This window comes from Sesamum indicum, linkage group LG2 (assembly GCF_026168435.1).
Source record: "Sesamum indicum cultivar Baizhima isolate 11 linkage group LG2, ASM2616843v1, whole genome shotgun sequence".
Taxonomy (NCBI): domain Eukaryota; kingdom Viridiplantae; phylum Streptophyta; class Magnoliopsida; order Lamiales; family Pedaliaceae; genus Sesamum; species Sesamum indicum.
In genome coordinates this window covers 5,586,789-5,610,491 of record NC_142658.1, presented here as the reverse complement: position 1 = coordinate 5,610,491, position 23,703 = coordinate 5,586,789, and the positions used below count along the sequence as shown (strand labels likewise).

General features: G+C 34.5%; 3 protein-coding genes and 2 pseudogenes across 4 annotated transcripts; 2 read left to right on the top strand and 3 right to left on the bottom strand.

The window, feature by feature from the left end:
• Window positions 1–156: 156 nt before the first annotated feature.
• Window positions 157–10,762, bottom strand: LOC105155398 (flavonol synthase/flavanone 3-hydroxylase-like; annotated as a pseudogene).
• Window positions 10,763–13,639: 2,877 nt separating this feature from the next.
• On the bottom strand, window positions 13,640–16,552 carry LOC105155397 (flavonol synthase/flavanone 3-hydroxylase). Its single transcript, XM_011071271.3, has 3 exons — window positions 15,887–16,552; window positions 14,498–14,825; window positions 13,640–13,896 (listed from the first exon to the last, which is right to left on the bottom strand). Exons 1-3 carry the CDS (start codon window positions 16,324–16,326, stop codon window positions 13,684–13,686), a joined length of 981 nt encoding a protein of 326 aa, XP_011069573.1. The 5' UTR covers window positions 16,327–16,552; the 3' UTR covers window positions 13,640–13,683.
• A 1,320-nt stretch (window positions 16,553–17,872) lies between these two features.
• Window positions 17,873–19,972, bottom strand: LOC105155395 (glycine-rich protein). The gene is made up of 4 exons (XM_011071270.3): window positions 19,816–19,972; window positions 18,480–18,583; window positions 18,243–18,390; window positions 17,873–18,146 (listed from the first exon to the last, which is right to left on the bottom strand). The coding sequence occupies exons 1-4, from the start codon at window positions 19,832–19,834 to the stop codon at window positions 18,109–18,111; spliced, it is 309 nt and encodes a 102-aa protein (XP_011069572.1). The 5' UTR covers window positions 19,835–19,972; the 3' UTR covers window positions 17,873–18,108.
• Window positions 19,973–21,778: 1,806 nt separating this feature from the next.
• On the top strand, window positions 21,779–22,604 carry LOC105155394 (peamaclein). 2 transcript variants are annotated; one of them, XM_088877832.1, is made up of 2 exons: window positions 21,779–21,870; window positions 22,112–22,604. In XM_088877832.1, the coding sequence occupies exon 2, from the start codon at window positions 22,132–22,134 to the stop codon at window positions 22,396–22,398; it is 267 nt and encodes an 88-aa protein (XP_088733958.1). In that variant the 5' UTR covers window positions 21,779–21,870; window positions 22,112–22,131; the 3' UTR covers window positions 22,399–22,604. The 2 variants fall into 2 exon arrangements, with proteins under 2 accessions (XP_088733958.1, XP_011069571.1); XM_011071269.3 differs by having other exon boundaries at window positions 21,785–21,870; window positions 22,119–22,604.
• A 432-nt stretch (window positions 22,605–23,036) lies between these two features.
• On the top strand, window positions 23,037–23,577 carry LOC105155464 (peamaclein pseudogene; annotated as a pseudogene).
• Window positions 23,578–23,703: the final 126 nt, after the last annotated feature.

Below are 23,703 nucleotides of genomic sequence, written 5' to 3'. Positions count from 1 at the left end.
AGAAATTTAATGGAATCAAAGCTTTGGAATAAAATTACAAAATTTTTGCAATTATGAATCCGATGTGGTCAGTTCAAAGACAATGAGACCAGGATAGCAAAAACAACTAATTGTGGCACGTAAAATGCAATTCTCATACATCCAGGTTTTGCAGGATCACTGGGGAAGCTTGTTGAGCTTACAGTAAACATATTCTTTATATTTCTTGGTCTTATATTTTGTCGGGCTTTGTTCTCTCACAAGCTTTGCAATAGGCCCGATTTCAAGCTCTGCCGGTGGCTCCAGAAACACCGACCCTGACATCCTGGTGCAGTTCTTGTTCACAGTGGTTCTGTGGAACACAGCCTTGTATTTTCCATTACTCAGTATCTGTCTACAGGAAGAGCCAGCGTGCATGAACCGATATTTAACCCGGCAAAATCATCTTGAAATCATGACAAAAAGCTAAGTGAGCAGACGTACCTCAATCTGGTCTCCTATGTGCACGATGAGGGCATTGGGAATGTACCTGACATCATACCAGTGACCATCTCTGAAAACTTGGAGCCCCTGAACTTGGTTATGCACGAGGATGGTTGTAGCACCCCCTTCGCTACAAGGGCTATATCTACCCTAAACGTCATACTTATAGTAATCCCTGTGTTTATATATATAAATGCACATAATCATCTAATCAATATGCATACGTAATCACAACGTCATAACGACATAGTCAACCCACATTATATATATATACATATCAAACACCACAAGTAACCTCCATGCTTACGTTCCCTCTATACAACAAAATATGATATGTACTCTAACTGACAACGAGGAGAAAACAGCATACTGGCCCGACCTGCCTGAGTATAGCGCGTAGACCTAATCTTCGACAGTCAAACACCTCAAGTCTACTTCTGAAAGAAAGTATCAACAGAGGGATGAGCCTGCCACTCAGTAAGTAAATAATCAGCCCTATCTATATATGTATATCAAACACAGCCCAAACAGGACAAGTAGGCAATATGCATGGATTACAGTCAATTTAACTACAACATAATCAATTGTAGTACACCACATAGCTATATCACAATAAAATAATCAATTAAACTTCCTTTTTCCTAGTTTGCTTACCAGAAGGTGATATTGTGTTTTTCCCATCAACTAAATCTTACCGTTATATAAATTTAAGTGAATCTCCTTGACAGCCAGCTCATCAATCTCATTTCGCATCATAGCTCTTTTCAACTCGCATCATAGCTCTTTTATTCCGCATCATAGCTCTTTTCACATCACCACCTTTTTCATATCGCATCAAAGCTCTTTTCATTTCATTTTTTTTTTTCTCATATCGCATCAAAGCTCTTTTCATTTCATTTCGCCTTATAGGCTTTTCAACACGTCAAGGGGTATTCACGCCACAATTATATTCAATTTCCACCACTCCCTCATTTCCACATATCACCATTCTTGTAAACAACTAGTAACGTAAAACAATATATCATTACATTCTCATTTTCAGACACCCACAACACATCAAACAACAGACATAATATTTCAACGTATTTCCTCATTCCACGTACACAATATCGACAATCAAATCAAATCATTCATCACTTATATACTTTCAGACAAATCAATGGCCGCATTAACCACAAATTCATATAACAGTAAAACCACAAATACAGAAAGCATATATAGATAATGCTAATTATTTACTTACCTCAACCTCACAACGTTTCTTTTTACTCAATCGCTAATTGTCAGTCCTTTCACCTCACCCCGTATCCTATAATGAGTTATGCCACATACAATTACTATATAGAGAATATCGTAATTTCTTTTAAATATAATATTAAATCTTATTCGTACGATTTTCAATAATTTTTTTAATATTCCACTTCTATCGAAATATAAATCTTCGTTCTAGTTCTTCTCAATAACTAGACACTATAGGCCGTCATAAAAATATTTATAATTTATCAAGTGATTCATAGGAATTTATTTAATGTAACCCCTTATACATTTATAAATATCATTTTTAATAACATCCTTAAATTAAATTATCATTAAAACACCATTCTTCCTCTTTAACGATATATTATATCTTAATTATAATTTTCGGAATATTCCTACGAATTTGTTATCAATTTCTCGCTATTATATAATTTAATTAAATAACAATACGTAGAATTGCGTATTTGGTTAACAATTCCGATTGAATTATATAAATTGGCTATAGCAACATTCAAATCTAATAAATTTAATAATCTAATTAACCAACGATATCATTTTTATATCCGATTTGGTATTTAATTCGGTACTAATTTAAATAGTCAAAATCATAAAGTACTTCGATTAAATAGTATATCGCTTAATATAATCAATATTTAATAAATGAATTAATTAAATAATATAATTACATAAATTAATATAAATTAAAATCAATATTTCATACCTGAAATATTGCGGAAATATTGCAGAGCTGGTTATGCAAAAGCATGTGTGTGAATATGAATTCACACACACACACATATATATATATATTTTAAGTGGGGGGGGGGGGGGTTGAGGCGGTGCCAACTCCCCCCCTCTTTTATATATTATGTACATATATTTATATATTATTATTATTGTTATTATTATTATCATTATTATTATTATTATATATTATATTTAGTTTTAAACTTTTTTAAAATACCTTTCACGTCCCTCCTAATATAATTTGCCTCCAAATATTATCACGAACTTCAATTTAATCCGTTCAAGTTTTATTATATCCCAAATTCAATCTATAATTTATTTATTAATTAAATTTAAATTTTTAATAATTACCAATTAGTCTCCCAATTACGTGAAAAATTCTACGGATGTCACAATTCTCCCCTCCTAATAAAAATTTCGTCCTCGAGATTTAACTGTTTCGTCCTCGAGATTTAACTAACTTACCGGCTCAGGGAATAAATATGGGTATTTCTCTCTCATGTTCTCCTCAACTTCCCAAGTGGCTTCCCTTGGAGAGTGGTGACTCCATTTGACCTTCACCATTGGTATTTCTTTATTTCTTAACTTCTTTATACTCCGAGCCAGAATTTCTGTTGGCTCTTCTAAATATGTCAATCCCTCTGATATTTCTATCTCTGGCTCATGCAAAATATGACTAGGATCGGATCGGTATCGCTGTAGCATAGAAACGTGAAACACGTCATGTATCTGCGATAATTCTGTCGGTAATGCTAACCGATAGGCTAGTGGTCCAATTCGTTCTAGAATTTCATATGGCCCAATATATCGCGGACTCAGCTTTCCCTGCTTTCTGAATCTCAAGATTCCTCTCCATGGTGATACTTTTAGAAAGACTTTTTCCCCCACTTCGTATTCCATCTCTCTCCGATGCTTATCAACATAACTTTTCTGCCGATCTTGTGCTGCTTTCAAACACTTTTTAACTATTTTTATCTTGTCCACTGTTTCTTGGACTAACTCCGGCCCTTCAAGCTGTCTCAATCCTTCAATATCCCAACAGATCGGGCTTCGGCATTTCCTTCCATACAAAGCTTCATATGGAGTCATACCAATACTGGAATGAAAACTATTATTATAAGCAAATTCCATCAGTGGTAGATGATCATCCCAGTTTCCTTTGAATTCAATTACACAGGCTCTCATCATATCCTCTAATGTCTAAATCGTTCTTTCTGACTGTCCATCGGTCTGAGGATGAAACGCTGTACTGAAAAGCAATTTTGTACCTAGCGCCGTTTGCAAGCTTCCCCATAAATGAGAGGTAAATCGGGGATCTCTATCAGAAACTATAGGGGTAGGAATGTCATGTAATCTCACAATCTCTGAAACATATAATTCAGCGAGCTTATCCAAGGAATCATTTTGACGGATTGGTAGGAAATGTGCCGATTTAGTCAGTCTGTCAACAATCACCCAAATAGCATCATGTCTTCTGAATGTACGTGGTAACCCAATTACAAAATCCATAGTAATCTTTTCCCACTTCCATTCAGGTATAGTCAAAGGATTAAGTTTACCAGCTGGTGCTTGGTGTTCTGCTTTTACCTGCTGACAAGTTACACATTTCGCTACAAACTCTGCCACATTTTTCTTCATTGTTGGCCACCAGTAATAAGGTCTCAAATCCCGATACATCTTGGTACTGCCAGGATGCATGGTATATGGTGCGTAGTGCGCCTCGTGCATAATTTCCATTCTCAACTCCTCTATGTTCGGCACGCATATACGTTTTCCATTGAACAATGTACCATCTTCTTGAATTATAAATTAATCGCTCTTTCCTTTTTGCACCTTAGCTTTCATCCTCTGTAGATATGGATCTTTAGCCTGTGCATCTTTAATTTTATCCTTGAGGGAGGGCTTTACTCGTATCGTAGCCAGTAGAATATCAACACCAATGCTAAAGTGTACATCCATAGCTCTGGCAGTCAAATACTCCATGTTATAGCAGATCATACCCGCAAGTTGGTCCACCGTCTTTCTACTCAAAGCATCTGCTACAATGTTTGCCTTCCAGGGATGATAGTCAATGGTGCAGTCACAATCTTTCAAAAGCTCCATCCACCTTCTTTGCCTCAAATTCAATTCTTTCTGTGTTGGGATATACTTTAGACTTTTGTGATCTGTAAATATTTGAAACGTCTCTCCGTATAAGTAATGCCTCCAGATCTTCAATGCATGTACTATGGCTGCTAACTCCAGATCATGGGTCGGATAGTTTATCTCATGTGGCCTCAACTGCCTCGAAGTATAAGCTATAACTCTCCCATGCTGCATCAAAACACACCTAAGTCCTTGTCGTGAAGCGTCAGTAAGTACCACATATCCTCCATTCCAGACGGCAAAGCAAGGATAGGTGCTGAAGTGAGTCTCTTCTTCAACTCCTCAAAACTCTGAGCACATTTGTCAGTCCAATTAAATGGTGCATTCTTCTTCAACAAGTTCGTCAGAGGTTTTGCGATTATAGAGAAGTCCTTTACAAATCTTCTATAATAACCAGCCAATCCCAGAAAACTCCTGATATTCGACACATCTTTAGGTTGTTCTCATTCTAAAATAGCCTTAACTTTTGCTGGATCAGGTTGTACCCCTTCTTTAGAAACAACGTGCCCCAAAAAAACAATTTCCTCCATCCAAAACTCACATTTGCTGAATTTACCGTACAACTGTTTCTCTCTCAGGATCTGTAAAATTGTCCGTAAATGTTGTTCATGTTCCTCGGGACTACTCGAATATATCAAAATATCATCAATAAACACAACACAAATTGATCAAGAAATGGTTGTAACGTCTTGTTCATCAGAGCCATGAAAGCTGCAGGGGCATTCGTCAATCCAAATGGCATAACGACAAATTCATAGTGGCCATATCTGGTCCTAAAAGCTGTCTTTGGGATTGACTCCTCCTCAATCCGTAGTTGCCAATATCCTGACTTCAAATCAATTTTAGAGAACCAGTGGCACCCTTTAGCTGATCAAGCAGATCGTCAATCCGTGGCAAAGGATACATGTTTTTTATTGTGATTCGGTTCAGCTGTCTATAATCGACACATAATCTCATACTCTCATCCTTCTTCTTTACGAATAATACTGGTGCACCCCACGGTGAAATACTAGGTCGGATGAACCCTTTATCCAATAGCTCTTCTAACTGCTTCTTCAATTCTTTCAATTCTGACAAAGCCATTCTATACGATGCAATTGAAATAGGTGCTGCCCCCGGAATAGTATCTATTTCAAAGTCTACTTCTCGATGAGGTGGTAGTCCAGGTAATTCATCAGGAAAAACATCAGGAAATTCCCTCACCACTGGAACGTCTAATACACCCTGACTAACTTTCATGGTATTGTGCACACTGGCTAGATACGCCTCACACCCTTCTTTAATCAGATTAAAAGTGGTCACAACAGAAATTAAGCAGTTAGGTATCACTTTTCTTTCCCCCACTATAACCGTCTTCATCTGCCCATTGACTTCAACCATCACCTCTTTTGTTTGACAATCCACTAGAGCATGATTACTAGCTAACCAGTCCATTCCCAGGATGACATCAAATTTCCTAAGGTCTATTACAACCAAATCTGCATATAAAGTAACACCCTCCACCACTACTGGACAAGATCTCACCACCGTATTCACTAACACAAACCCACCAGCAAGCATAGACACATGTAAATCATGTTCAAATGGTTCTATTGTAGCATGTACATGAGATGCAAAATCACGTGATACAAATGAACAAGTAGATCCTGGATCAATCACTACATGTGCACTAAAATCGCAAATAGAGAAGGAACCAGTGATAACCTCGGGTGCCGTAGGAGCTTGTTCTTTTGTGATTGCATACACCCTAGCTTGTGCTTGAAGCTGACTACTTTGTCCTGTTGACGTCATGGAAAGATTCCCGCTACCTCGACCACCTCTACCTCGTCCTCTGCTCGTACCTGCCCGTTGTGTTTTTTCCCCCACATTGCTAAACTCTGAAGTCTGAGGTCTTCTGGAATTATCCCTGCATGTAGGACAGCCCCTGATAATGTGTCCTGGTTGATGGTAACGGTAACATACAATTGGTTGAACTCCCCAACATTCACCAATATGTCTCCTACCGCAGTTAGCACAAGAGGGAATAGATCTTCCACTGAACGATCTGGCTGAACCTGGTCTTGCTCCAGATCTAACCGAAGTAGGCCCGCCTCTACTCAAAAATACTGAAGAAGACCTGCTAGTCTGACCTACTCCTCGGCCTCTGAACCAACCTCTCTGCGAACCAGAACCCCTAAAGGAAAATGCACCACTCTGTCCCACCGTAGGATTCAGGTTACCTGTTAATTTCTTTCGTTTAGCTTCAGTTGAGCTCCTTTCAGTGGATGTCTCCTCTGTCCTCAGTGCCGCTTCCAGCAGTGCACCATAACTTGGAGGTTTGATTGCTATTTTCTCCCGAATCTCAAGTCTCAACCCCCTTTCAAATCTGTCTCTTCTCAATTCATCGGTACTCACTTCTTCTGGGGTATATTTTGACAATCTCACAAATTGTAGCTCATATTCAGCAACAGATAACTCATTTTGCTTTAATTCAAGGAACTCAACTTTCTTACGATTTCTACAGACTGGCGGAGTATATTTGTCAGCAAATTCTTTCAAAAAGTCAGTCCACGTCAAAGTGGCTGGTCGGTTCCTGCTCCCTGGGACTGTTTCCCACCAATCTAAGGCATCTTTCTCCAGTAAGGACAGTGCATACCTCAACTTTTGCTCAAAAGTACACTCGATCCTGTCCAACACCCTTGCCGTGTTTCTCAGCCATTCCTCTGCTTCAGCAGGATCAGTTGTACTGGCAAATACCTTTGCCCCCTGTCTCCTTACTATTTCATAATTTTTATCAATAACTGCATCATGTAGTTGTGATTGTGGCGATGGAGCCATCCTCTGCATCATTTTCATAAACTGTTGCATAAAAGGGTTTATTTCTAGTTGTGGGGCATTTCTATTTTGGGATTCTAACCCCTAATGTTCTGATCCTGAATCATGACCCTGCACAGACTCTATTGACTCAGTTGGGCCAGCAGCGTTTTCTCTTGATGCCTCCATCCTATAAAAATTACACACATATGAGTAGATTCCTAACATATACACCTTAAGTATAAAATAACATTTCATCTACTATCCCAAGGAAATCTAATCCCTGCTCTGATATCATCTAATGTAGCATCCCCTTCGCTACAAGGGCTATATCTACCCTAAACGTCATACTTATAGTAATCCCTATGTTTATATATATAAATGCACATAATCATCTAATCAATATGCATACGTAATCACAACGTCATAACGACATAGTCAACCCACATTATATATATATACATATCAAACACCACAAGTAATCTCCATACTTACGTTCCCTCTATACAACAAAATATGATTTGCACTCTAACTGACAACGAAGAGAAAACAGCATACTGGCCCGACCTGCCTGAGTATAGCGCGTAGACCTAATCTTCGACAGTCAAACACCTCAAGTCTACTTCTGAAAGAAAGTATCGATAGAGGGATGAGCCTGCCACTCAGTAAGTAAATAATCAGCCCTATCTATATATGTATATCAAACACAGCCCAAACAGGACAAGTAGGCAACATGCATGGATTACAGTCAATTTAACTACAACATAATCAATTGTAGTACACCACATAGCTATCTCACAATAAAATAATCAATTAAATTTTCTTTTTCCTAGTTTACTTACCAGAAGGTGATATTGTGTTTTTCCCGTCAACTCAATCTTACCGTTATATAAATTTAAGTGAATCCCCTTGACAGTCGGCTGATCAATCTCATTTCGCTTCATAGCTCTTTTCAATTGGCATCATAGCTCTTTTATTTCGCATCATAGCTTTCACATCACATCTTTTTCATATCGCATCAAAGCTCTTTTCATTTTCTTTTTTTTCTCATATCGCATCAAAGCTCTTTTCATTTCATTTCGCCTTATAGGCTTTTCAACACGTCAAGGGGTATTCACGCCACAATTATATTCAATTTCCCCCACTCCCTCATTTCCACATATCACCATTCTTGTAAACAACTAGTAACGTAAAAAATATATCATTACATTCTCATTTTCAGACACCCACAACACATCAAACAACAAACATAATATTTCAACGTATTTCCACATTCCACGTACACAATATCGACAATCAAATCAAATCATTCATCACTTATATACTTTCACACAAATCAATGGCAGCATTAACCACAAATTCATATAACAGTAAAACCACAAATATAGAAAGCATATATAGATAATGCTAATTATTTACTTACTTCAACCTCACAACGTTTCTTTTTACTCAATCGCTAATTGTCAGTCCTTTCACCTCACCCCGTATCCTATAATGAGTTATACCACATACAAATAATATATCGAGAATATCGTAATTTCTTTTAAATATAATATTAAATCTTATTCGTACAATTTCCAATAATTTTTTTAATATTCCACTTCTATCGAAATATAAATCTTCGTTCTAGCTCTTCTCAATAACTAGACACTATAGGCTTCATAAAAATATTTATAATTTATCAAGTGATTCATAGGAATTTATTTAATGTAACCCTTATATATTTATAACTATCATTTTTAATAACATCCTTAAATTAAATTATCATTAAAACATCATTCTTCCTCTTTAACGATATATTATATCTTAATTATAATTTTCGGAATATTCCTACGAATTTGTTATCAATTTCTCGCTATTATATAATTTAATTAAATAACAATACGTAGAATTGCGTATTTGGTTAACAATTCCGATGGAATTATATAAATTGACTATAGCAACATTCAAATCTAATAAATTTAATAATCTAATTAACCAACGATTTCATTTTTATATCCGATTTGGTATTTAATTCGGTACTAATTTAAATAGTCAAAATCATAAAGTACTCCGATTAAATAGTATATCGCTTAATACAATCAACATTTAATAAATGAACTAATTAAATAATATAATTACATAAATTAATATAAATTAAAATCAATATTTCATACCTGAAATATTGCGGAAATATTGCAGAGCTGGTTATGCAAAAGCATGTGTGTGAATATGAATTCACACACACACACATATATATATATATATATTTTAAGTGGGGGAGGGGGGGGTTGAGGCGGTGCCAACTCCCCCCCTCTTTTATATATTATGTACATATATTTATATATTATTATTATTGTTATTATTATTATCATTATTATTATTATTATTATATATTATATTTAGTTTTAAACTTTTTTAAAATACCTTTCACGTCCCTCCTAATATAATTTGCCCTCAAATATTATCACGAACTCCAATTTAATCCGTTCAAGTTTTGTTATATCCCAAATTCAATCTATAATTTATTTATTAATTAAATTTAAATTTTTAATAATTACCAATTAGTCTCCCAATTACGTGAAAAATTCTACGGACGTCACAATGGTGACTTCCGACATGTCGGTGTGAGCCACGAGGATGGTGACTCCGAGGGCCAGGTCGGGTTGGGGACACGGCGGATAGTAGTTTATCTTCATTAGAAATATGGTGTCTTTTCCCCCATAGCCACCTTCAGTTCTTGCTCTTCCAGCCCTAGCCCTAGTGACAGCCACTTTATCAACTTATCATACACCTCTCTCAGCGTCTCACAGTATGCTTCATTTGCTTCTCTGCCATATAATCATCATGTTTTCTTACCAATTCTCAAATCTTTAAGAAAAAATACTTTAGTACTGAAACAACCACTGACATGTAAGAAGGTGGATTCTTGGGCCAAACCCTGTAGTTGACAGCAACAGGTGGCCATATCTTGTGAAACAAATGATCCACCCAACCCTTCTTGCCCTCCACCTCTTTCTGCAGGGTGGAAGCCTTCAATTCCGGACTCAGGAGTCTTGGCGATCAACTCTCTTTCTGCTCTCGGCAGCTCAAAGAACTCTTGCCCGACTCGTTGCAAATTGGATATGGTTTGATCAAGGATACCATGGTTCACCACCTAGAATATCCCCCAATCCCTACTCGCTTCGCTTATTAGTTCAACAATCATTTTTTCATTGGAATCATCGGTAAGGCCTATGTCGATGACCGGCACCTCTAGGACCACCCCATGCAAGGTGGTGGCGGCCGGCTGCTCGTTTTCTGACTTAATGAATTCAGAAGGAATGGTGTCTGTGTTCTTAGAGAGGGAAGCAACGGATTGCACTCTCTGCACCTCCATTGTTTACTTTGTTTTGTGTTATTTTTGTTGTTTTCGGTGTTTCCCTTATAGTAGCAACATATGTATGTCCCTAGGTAGGTAGTTGGCATAAATTCTTGCAGGCGTGGTAGATGTGGTCATAGGACAATGCTTGGCAAAAATTCGATTCTCATACTTTAAATTGACAAGATATTATTCACATTTCTACTTCACGTGCACAATGTGTATGAAATCAATTTTTGGACACGTAATGTATATGTACTTGTTATAAGTGAATGTAAGAAGGTACCCAATTTAGAATTGAGAAGTTGAAGTGATGGCGATAGAGGTAGCTAGACGTGGTCCTAGGGGCATACATCAACTAGTAGCTAATTCCAACTGACGGTGTTGGGGCATTTAATGTCATTTTTACATGGTTACCCCTTTTAAAGTATTCAACTCATATTAATTATCTCTATAAAGTATTCAAAATCTTAGAAAAAAAAAAAAAAACCCCTCAATCCTTAATTTTTAAGTTTGAAAAGTTCATTTTACCTTTTTAAAAATCACTTTTTTTCAAAAAAAAATAAAATGAAGAGGTTTCTAAAATACCAAAATCATCCTTTTTCGAATTTTTTTCTAATTCTAATTTCACTTATTTATCTAACTCTTTGATTTATTTTAGTTTTCCAAAATAAATTTATACATGAATATATATATTTAAGTAAAATAATATACAATTAATAAAATCAAAAGGGCTGATGAACTAATAAAAATACAGTCAATATATATTTATATATGGTAATTATATGTATGTATAAATTTATTTTACTTTGTTTGACAAATAAATAAAATTAAAAGAAAATGAACCCCAGGTACTTTAGGATTACAAAAATAAAAAGAGTTCGATCAACAAATAAAATTAGAATTAGCAAAGCTTTGACAAATTGTGATTTTGGCATTTTAGATATTTTTTTCACAAAGCAATTTTTATAAAGTAACTTTTCAAACTTAAAAATTAAAGATCGGGGTTTTGTTTGAAGGTTTTAATACTTTAAGTAGATAATTGATATGGAGTTGATACTTTAAGGATGATAACTGTATTTAATCCATTTTTATATTATATTTTTACATTTTGATGTCTTAGTACTTTACTTTTTGAGGTAGTAAACAAATCTTGTAAGTTTTTAATTTTTTGTTATTTTGATCTTTTAATTTCAAGCTTAATTTTGTTGTCATTAATCAATTTAATTGGTCAAAATCGCGAAAAAATGAATTATACGATCTATTTTGCTACCCTAAAAAGATAAAAAAAACTAAAATATCAAAATGCAAAAAGGATAGGACAAAAGATTTACTTCTATGCGAACAGAAATTGACCATTGGGAACAAAAGCTGTAAATTTAGAAAACCACATGCTTTTTTTTTCTTGCAATATTTGCAAACTTCGGCGACTAAAAGGCCAAAAGGACAAAAAATTAAAGTTGCAGGACTTATTTTACTACCCTAAAAAGATAAAGAACTAAACATCAAAATACAAAAGATATATAATGAAAATTGCATTTATGCTGTAGTCGGGCATATATAGGAGACCTTATATTTCAAATTTATATGTTATATTTTATACTTTACTCAATATACACATTATGAGTTTAAGTTTCATGTCAGACGTATATTTAAAAAATAATTATATTTATATTCCTCGATTTATGATTTGTTTTCACAAATCATCCTTATTTTTTACATAATAATTAGAAAAATAAAGCCTACACGCAAAAGATAAAGGTATTTTATACCACGCTCAATTCCTACCTAATTCTAGAAACGTAATCTTGGGAAACGTGGTACGTGTGTGCGTAATTCATTTATTTAATTCAATGAGAGAGAAATAAGTAAAATGATCAATAATTTATCAAAATTATTGATAAAATCAAAATATCATACATAAAAAGTATTAATTTGTGGAAATAATCAAATATATTTTATCAATAATTCAATAACATATTTTATCAATTAAATAAATTATTTTAAAATCCTTACACTCAATGAATATTATATAGATACATATATATATATTTCTGAATAAATAACATATAAAGTAGTTGGGATTGAAAAGACTGCACTTTTTGATATGGGATGTCCCATTTCCAATGTTGTCGGACGATGAGAAGTTGTTCGTGCTAACTTGTTTGTTCGGATCATTTATGACTGGTAGTTGGAGTTTCAAACCCATTTATTTTAATTTTGCAAATATTTACGATTTCTAATTTTTTACCTCAAAAGTTGGAAAAAGAACAAAAAATGCAGTAAAAAAAATAAAAACTACCTAGACCGAATCAAATATGATGTGATTGTAATTTTAACGAAAGGATGAAATAAAAATTTTATCTATGATATAATTGTGCACCAAGTAAAAGTTTATAGTTTACGAGAGGATTTTTCCAGTGTGTATGAGAGGTCAAAATTACTGAACAGTAACTTGGTGTAAAATATAATATTTTGAGTATTTATAGTGGTGTTGGAAATTATGTAGTATGGTAGAGTGTATGTATAATATATAAAATTACTTTTTTGCCCTTGTGAATAGAAGGTGTAATACCAACATCTACATCAAAATACATAACGACAAATGTAATATACTTATTATGTGATTATTGTATAGTTTAAGAAGAATAATCAATCTCATGATAAATATAGTATACTTAAAATGTAATTGATTAGGTTAAATCAGACTTAGTTTGTGAAAACATAATTTCTCTTACGTAACAAACAAATTAATCTTTTAATTTTCTAACTGTAAGAGTTTAAATAGACAATTAATTTATTAAAAAAAATACGAAAAAACGTACATCTAGTCCACACTACTATAAGCCTATAGTAGTGGTCCTATATATATATATATATATATATATATATATATTAGATACATAAAATAAACGAAAAATAGGAACTTAATTAATTAATCACTGGGGAAGATTGTTGAGCTTGCAATAAACATAATCACTGAATTTCTTGGTCTTATATTTGGGTGGATTTTGTTCAGAAATAAGGTTAGGATGTGGGCCGATTTCAAGATGTGGTGGTGGCTCCATGAACACCGGCCAAGACATCCTCGTCTTCTCCTTGTTCACTACTGACCTGTGAAACACCGCCTTGTATTTCCCATTGCTCAGTATCTACCACCAAAATTAATTACCCTTTCATTAATTATTAATACATACATAATTGATTAATTAATTACCTAACTAGTATACTAATTAATGACAATGTTAATGGTGTGAATTAATTAATTATTAATTACCTAACTAGTGTACTAATTAATGATAATGTTAATGGTGTGAATAAATAATTAATTAATTAAAGACATTGATTATCATCATGTACTTCTTCTAAGGGTGTTCGTACTTTGATTAATCGAATCGAAATCAAGACTTCATTCTCCAAATAGGGAAATTGAGTATGAATTTGTTTCACGAGATATAAAATTTATTATTGTATATTGAGATACTTTTTAGCCCATTGGAATTGTTTTTTTGTTGCAAACTGTTTTTCGTTTTCTACTATGTTGCATTTTCTACTCTATTCAATCTGTACATGCCATGTGTATAAAATTTTTCTCTAAATAAAATACGTGATGTCATCTTTATACACGTGACATGTGTATGTTGAATAGAGCAAGAGATGAAATACGATTTGTAATAGGAAAATCCTATGCGTATAGATAAGGAGTTTGTAAGAAAATTAATACATTAGAAATGTGAGATGTAAAAAACATACCTCAATTTGGTCCCCTATGTGGATGATTAGGGCATTAGGAATATAGGCAACATCGTACCAATTTTCATCTTGAAAGACTTGGAGTCCCTGAACTTCGTTTGGTACTAAGATAGTGATGGCGCAGAGGTCAGTGTGGGCAGGAACCCCGAGAGCCAAGTCCGGGCGGGGGCACGGCGGATAGTAGTTTATCTTCATGTTGTAGTTCAACTCCTCCCCTCCTATGGCCGTCTTCAGATCCTCCGCTGCCAGCCCCACTCCCACTGACAGGCATCTCAACAGCTTGTTCACTACTTCGTGTAGATGTTTTGCATACTCTTCTGCAGCGCTCCTGCAGATGCCATTTAACGTAAATTCAATAATTCTTATTGTGTATTAATATTTTTATTGTAACTTTTTTATTTGGTTATGCATTGCGTGTGCGTGTACTGCCAGTAGATATATATGTTTTTAATATCGTTTATAAGGATAAGTTATCAAATTATCAAAATTTACTCTCAATTTATATTTGAATAATTATGCTGATATTTCTTCTATTTTTTTTTTTTTGCAAAGAAATTATGATTAAAAAGATCGAAATGTCATTCTTTTTCCTATGTTAAATACGCAAAAATAAATCAATCAAAAAATTAAAATATAGTTATATGATTAGTTTGATTTGATCAAATTTATTTTAGGATAAAATGTAAAACATTCTAGACATATGGTATTAGTATAATTTGACCATTTTACAGATAAGTACTAGAATATTTAGGAAAAAATACACATTTTTAATTCTATAAGTTAGGAGGTAGCAATCTTAATTCTGTTCAAATTAAAATTTGCAATTTGGTTTGTAACTTTAAAATTATGGCAAATTTTAGTTATTTCCAGCCAAAATTCCATATCATCAGTCATGTCAACACCTAAATTGAGGCTTTCGTCGAATTTGATGATATGACAGTCCAACATATTTTTTAAAAAAAATTACAACTTGGAAAAACTTGTAATATCATCAAGTGGTATTTTTTTTTTTTGGACATGTTATTTTTCTAAAAAAGTAAAAATTATTCTTGATTGTCATGTCACCAAATTTATTGAAAACCCCAATTTAGATATTGACATGGTTGATTACATGAGATTTTCTGGCCAAATTGGCCGAAAAGGATAAAAATTGCTATAATATTTAAAATTATAAGATCAAAATTATCAATCCATAATTTACAGAACTAAATTTGCATCTTTTTCCCAAATATTTACCCCTTTTCAACATACATGTAGAAAGAAGAGGACCACTATGCAACATGACATGGATCAATCACAAAAAATTCAAAATATGGGTTTAAATAATTAAAAAAATTTAATCCGAACCTAGTTCCGGCTCGAATTTTCGAATAATTATAGTAATAGTACCTATATTGAGGTGGATTTGTAGGCCAGAAGCGATAATCAATGGCGGAGGGGGGCCATATCTTGTTGAACAAGTGATCAACCCAACCATTCTTGAGCCTGCACCCATATCCCTCAATACACTTGCTCTCTGGATCCTTTGCATACCTCTCTTTCTCTTTCTGCGGCAGGTCGAAGAACTGCTTCCCAGCATTTTGCAAATTACCTATCACCTCATTTGGGATCCCATGGTTCACAATCTGGAACAACCCCCACTTCCTGCTTGCATCAACCACCAATTCCACAAGCTTCTCTGTCTCTCCGGTGCCAAAATCCAACACCGGCACCTGCACATGCTGCGCCTGGAACGTGGTTAAACGGGGTTGCTCGTTCTCCGGCCTGATAAATTCCGATGGCAACTCATCCTCCTTGATTGAAGAGGCAACAAGTTGTACTGATTTCATTTTTGTAGCTAATTGCTAATAGATAAGGAACGGAATTGTTTGATTCTTTTTCTTGATCTTTTCGTTTTTGTTTTGTTTTGAGGTTTGTGAAATTAGCAGATGATAACGTTGTACGTAATTTTCAGGTTGTAAACACAGAGAAAACAGAAACAACCACCTTCTATCCTGTCGGTCACAATTAAACATCAGGGATGGAAATTAGTAATTTCATGTTTTTTTTTCAGGATACCAAGATTTAAAGGCTTCTCGACCATGCAATATTTTTAGACATTTAAGGGTCTTCGGGGATAATGCAGGCCCTTAGGATATCTAACTAACCGCTCATAATGTTAACCTAAAAACTATACTTTATAATATGGAAAAATGCAGGCCGACTTAGGAAATGAGTAAAACTTTCTTATTAAACAAAAAAGCAAATTAATTTATTGTTTTTTTTTTAAATAAAGCGACAAAACTTTTTACATGCATTCTTCAGTTTAAAAAAAACAGGAAATAATTTACTATTTTACTAATAGAATATCTTTTGAATATTCCTATGTTACAAAGGGTAAATTACATTTAACCATTTGGAAAATCACGATAGGAAATGAAGTACTAAATCAAGGGCTTGGTTCTTGTCTATTTTGACTAATCTTTTACTGATTTTTATTTTAGTAGAGAATACGATTCTTGTTTTGTGAAAGCTAGATTCTACTTTATAACATGATGGGAATTGCGACTTGCTTATAACCAAATAGCGCAATATGCATGTCCTCGTACATTTTGGTAATTGTCAAATCAAGTAAATGTGGTTGATTACGCTAGGTTTCATATGATAACATCAGTATTTTACCACACATATTTGGGTAGGATTCGAGTGAGCGGCGTAGACAGTTTCGGCAGCAGTTGCCTTCAATAAGAAATAGTTGGTTTGTTCATATTTGCATAGAAATGATATATGCAAATAAAAACTACAGAGTGAAAAAATGTTAAATGGACTAATGTTGAACTGTACTCGAGTGTACCGTGCATATTAGTTTTTTAATAAGGGTAAATATAATTAACTCTAGTTAAATTTAATATAATTAAAAATATTCTTTCGTTATTTAAAAAAATTATAAATACTTTCTAATAGTTAATAAAATTATATAATGTTTAAATGAACTTATGAAATTGTCAATTTTGCTTTTTCTGTATTTGTTTTTGTTTTTGTTTTTTTTTTAAAAAAATTGAATGATGTTGATAGAAAATTTTAAAAAATTGTAAAAATAAAATTCACTTAATTCATAAAAAAACTTAAAAAATAAATATAAATATAACTCATAATCAACGACGACATTTTTTATCAGCGCATCACAAAAATAAAAAGCTAACGTACTAAGCAAATTGTTAGACGACCTTCAAAATCAAGAAGGTAACCATAATTATGCGAAATAAAAAAAATAACCGTAATTATGCCAAATCTCAATAAAGCTTGTTGTAATTCACCCTTTCAATAATTTACATAAGTTAATATTCTCGAATTTCAATTACTGATTCTATATTTATACGGGAACAAGATTAAATATTCAATGAAATAGTAACATTTTCAATTTCAAATGCACACAACCAGAAGAAACTTGTAATACATTAAACAGTTAAGAAGTAAAAAACTTCCGACTTCCGAACTGGAGATGTATTCAAGCTGAGGTAAGAAGTTTTAGAAACTCGGTTCTTTCTTACAAGGTAAAACCTATTTTACAATCCATAAAGTGGGTTATAGAAATGCATCCAAGAGATTTTGATGGTGGATCGGCCACCTCATCAACCTCCGCAGCAAGAGCCGCATGCAGGAAGAGAGCCTGAGGTTTGAGAAAAAAGATATTTCAAGTTAAATAATGTAGTATGAGTCAAAGGTGAACAAGCATTAGTACAAGAAACAATGAATAAACACTTACTGTGATCAATTCCTCGAACATTATTCATTCCACGAGGTGGCCCACGTGGACCACCACCATATGGACCGTTTCCAGGACCTCCTGGACCACCGCCGTCCCATTTCTTGCTGGCACCGGATCCTTTCCGATAAGCTTCAGTCTTCTCCATCTGCAGAAGGTAGGGGACAATCAGCACATGATCACATCTTAAGGATTACATGTTAATGCATAAGTTTGAAAGAGGGGGCTCAAGGTTACCGAAAACATTGTTGCAAAGAAGGCCGCAATGAAATTGATGATGGCCCAGAAGAAATCTGTGATAGTTCTTAATCGCCATATTGATCTCTTAGATTTGACAACACCTGGCAAATGAATTCAAATAGGAGGATGCACTCATCAAGATGTAGCTAGAACATAGAGTGGAGAGATATCGTGTACATCTTTCTGATAAAGGTACATTCAAACATTTCCCAGATTTCTCCTTTCAGTTGATAAAGAAGATCAAACATACAAATACTTGAAAATCATTGCATAAGATATTGATCAAGTCAAGGCTTTTTACTGCAGAATTCAGACACGCAAACAGCCAAGGGCGAACCACACTAAAGGAGCTTCTAGTTAGGACTAATATACTCGTGTAAAACGAAACATTCAGAAAGCGTAAAACACACAGAAGTGACAGTTCAAGCATAAGACATTTCTTGATATACCATTGAATAGAATGCTTAAGAAGCTCATAAGTCTCCACCAATGTACCCACCATGGAAAGTAAGGGTGGCGGTATGGAGCCATGCTTATCCTAAGCAATCTAAATTGCTTAAATTACAGGTAAACTTCTACCCATCTAAGTTCCACTCACCACCCTACCCCCACCTCACAACACAAAGAGGGGAATCAGAATTAACTTTTTCTCACTCACATGTAATGCACAATAATTTCTATATATATTTTAATATAGCATTTCTTTATGTTTTTGTTGCTCTGTAATGAGTAATACACCCTGGTCCCAGATTGACTGTCTTGGTTCTTCCGGAAATCAGCTAGCTAACTGTTTAATGCACATAATAATCAATTTATCCAAAAACATTTGTATAGCATTAAACAACATAACAAAGTGTATTCAACTTTAAAATGTAATATTCAGGACCTCAGGTTTAGGACAAATACTAATGCATAAATTAAGTTTCCAATCTATCTTTCACGAAAACTTTAACAATATACACCGTCCGCCCTACCAAAACATACTTCAGCGAAGACTTCGTCCAACCCCCAATTCCTGAAAACATGCCCTAATGCAAATAATTCCTAGTTTCCAATAAAAACGCCGCAAATATTTAAAATGAATGATCGATCAATTGCTCAAAACGATAACAGATTCTCATTACAGGAAGATTCAAAGATACGTATAAGCAGCAAACCGCACACGTGAATAAGATCAACAAACCAAATACCCAGTACCAAATATTTAGAATAATTGCAAATATAGGAGCCAAGAATGCAAAATTAGAACAAATCCATCAAATTCACGTTTGATTAGAAAGAAAAAAGCACTCCGATTAATTGTTAATGGCGAAGAAAAAACAACGAAAATTACCTCTCTCGACGTAAGCCATGGGAGCAACCACCCTTTTCCAGCGTCTTCCTTGGTTTATTCACACGCATTTGACAAATTAGCTCAAATAAATAGTGGGACGGGTAGTAATTCCCTATGCTCAACCTCACCGAAGAGTCCGCAACGAACCCACTTATGTGTTTACACGTTGTTTAAAAATCTAGCGATCCGTGACGTGTTCAAACAAGTCTGGGTCTGATGAGAAGATGGTGTTACGAGCGCGAACAGTTTGTGATTGACGCAAGTAAACTCGGTTCCAGCATTATTGAGTAATTCGATCCAATCAGAACCACCCACGTAATCGCCTCGAGTGGATTTTGCTGCGGCGTGAGCAGACCATTCTCATTGCAGGAGGCACCTCTATTTTCCTTAATGGGCCTTGGGCCCATTAGCCAACTTTAATTAGGCTTGGGCCTGCTTAGATGAGTATGAGTCCATTGCTTCCACTTTTTATCTATTGTTATTATTATTATTTTATAATTCTTTTTTGGCAAAATAGTAAATTCATCACAAAAATAAATGTGAGCTTCATCCTAAATTAATAAAATATAATTACATATATGAATGAAGATAAAATAATGAAGAAATGAATTTATGACCTATGCATGTCAACTTTTATTAATAGGAAAATAGTGATTTTTATTGTAAATTCGGACAGTATATGCATTTGTTATAATTTTCTAGGGTGGTGTTTGTAAATGTTGGAACTAATTAGTTAAGAAAAAAGTGCTTTTATTTCACGAATTCTGCTTTTAAATTGCTTAAGTTAAATTGATTTAAACAAAAAATTATAAGCAAGTCCCTACCTACTTCAACTTATTAGTGAAATTGTAAGGAATAATTACACCATTCTTTCTTGAAATTTGAAAATTACATGTAGATCCATGTAGTTTATAGACGTGAAAATATATCTTTTCATATACATTAGCGTGTGAAAATGTATAAGGATAGTATAATTAGAAAAAGATTTATTTACCTTGTAAAAAGTTAGTAATATGTCAATCGGAGATAAGTATGAATTTTCATTCAATTTTTAATCACTAATATCAACAAATTCGATAAATTTGAACCAACGAATGATAATCAAATCACAGGGGATTTATGTATAATTACCAAACTTCTCTTTCAGAACATAGACATAAATCCAAAGATCCTTCTATGAAGGCAAAGCTCAGTTTATATTCTTATAGAGTCTCATCTCCCTACGCCCATTCATCAAGAGAAGGTGTGTGAGTACTTCTGTTGCGTAGAAAAGGAGTAAAATATTGGTCGGTATTCGTCTCGGGGGTAGAGAAGCTTTGTACGAATTGGATGAAATTCCCCCCCCCCCCCCCTATTCTTCCGACCTATGAACAATGTTCTAATTCGAGAAAGCAATTCTTTGAGTTCAGTCAAATCTTTCTTCTATTATTGAATTTATTATGAGAGATGCAGTCCCAAGACTGGACCATAGCTAAACTACTAAACTAAACCAAAGATAAGGAGTATTAGAACTTTAATTCTTCTTGTTCCGAAAGGGAAAATCAGGGCTTATAGTATACTTCCGTACAAACCTTAAAGGAGGATGGTGCGATAATCCAAATTGTAAAATATTCTCGAACTTCAATTTTTTTTTTTACTTTTAACTTTTATTTTCAAATACTCCCAACTTTTTATTACTGTTTAACTTGCATTTTTTAATACAAGAAACACAAAAATTATTGCAAACACCCCTCCTCAGAATTCGGTAAGAGATGAATCTAGAAAAAGATTGTAGTCCCTTCAAGTAGGAAAAATGAATAAGCATAAGCACGTCAGTTGCCTACAGAAATGAAGGCGGGTACGTATCTCATAAAAGTTTGTTATGGATTTTAAGCAAAGAAACCCCACTGCATCACGCTGCAATGTGAGCAAAAACTCCCCACCTTTTACTCTATAAATACCAACAATCCACCTCCCACTCTTCAACATTTCAACTCACCTCTTCACATCTTTTCCCCCCAATCTTTGAGCTACTTTAATTTTCTCATAGCCAAGAATTTTGTTCACCAACTTCAGGTACTAATTACTTCATATCCCTCCTATTGCTTGGTGTTATTTATACGTCGATTCCCAATGATCTCTATCATGTCGTGCTTTTGTAACTGTTGAATCAAGCATTTGTTGTTGTGTCAAAAGTTATAACTGTTAACAACAATGCCGTTTAAATCTTTAAAACCTCTAATAACCATTCAGGCGTCACGTTTCGACTATGATCAAACAATCACTATATATGAGTACTGACTAAAATTGCGTAGAGTGTCTAGGAAGTTCAAACAGATGGACAAAATGAAGTCAAGGATTCTTGTATTCGCCATCGTCCTCATTATGATCACCTCTGCGATGGGGGACGACGACTCCAGTTTTTGCGATGGGAAATGCTCGGTTCGGTGCTCCAAGGCGGGGCGGCAGGACCGGTGCCTCAAGTACTGCGGGATATGCTGCGAGAAGTGCCATTGCGTGCCGTCGGGGACATATGGGAACAAGGACGAGTGCCCTTGCTATAGGGACATGAAGAACTCCAAGGGGAACCCCAAGTGCCCTTGACTGCCTTCAACTAATGTGTGTTCATCTATATGACACACCAATCAGTAATTTATTTGGGGCTGTGAAATACTACACATCATATCATATATATATGTAAAATGGTACAATTAGATTGCCTATAATAATAATTGGATAGAGTGATCAAAATTGTATTCCTTACAGACCTATATATGCAGTGAAGGGCTGGAAAAAGTTTCTCTCTCGTATTTATTTGTTTTTTCCATTGTATTGTTTTATTTTATTCTAAAATATTATTTCCTTCATTTATCATAAATACGATGAATATGTGGGACAATTTAAAAGAAATATACTTAATTCCATAGTTAAAAAACATTTACGCGTGCCGAAAATGCTAATATATATGTATATTTATAATTTAAGTGCACTTATATATATAGTTTTTAGCACTAGTAATTATTATGGATTAATTTGGAACTTTGTGGTACATTTTTAACAAATCATTAATACTTTTCATTTAATTGAAATTATCTGCTCTTTAAAGGCAGGTAGACCAAAAAACTTTGCTGAAAATCACTGGAGTCCAATCACATTAATTTTATTTGCATATATGCACACCCAATACCATATTATAAATTCCCAGTACAATGTTATCTTCTCACAAGCAAGCCTCTCCACACCTCCAACATATCAGCAACTGATTCCCAGTTGATAAAATAAAGAAGAAAAAAAGGTAGTTAAAAAATGAAGTTGTTGACAATGGCAACTATCCTACCCGCCCTCCTCCTCCTCCTCACCACCATGCTTGAAACAACGACTGCGGATCAAGATCCACCATCGGACCTTTCGGCCTTCTGCAAGGGGAAGTGTGATGTTCGATGCTCGCTAGCCAGCCGGAAAGACCGGTGCCTCAAGTACTGTGGGATATGTTGCACAAAGTGCAACTGTGTGCCGTCAGGGACTTTTGGGAACAAGGATGAGTGCCCTTGTTATAGGGACTTGAAGAACTCTAAGGGTGAATCTAAGTGCCCTTAAGTTGCACGCGTTTGAATTTTGATTACATAGTCTTAGGGTGTGGGATGGGAAGTTGAATTGCCAGCAAGAACATATATATCACATGCTTTATTTCTGTAATTTATTGAGTATGATAATACAGGCAGGTTTTAGGTTGTTATGTGGTTGTTCTGCTATACCGTATATTCAACAAGTTAATGCTCAAATTATCCCATTCTATTACTTTGAGATTGAGACAGATTAATAACACTTTTGGCGCAACGAAAATGACAAACTTGGAAAGCCCTTTCAGCATTTGCAAATATAAACTCTTAGCTGTTTCACAGACGGAGG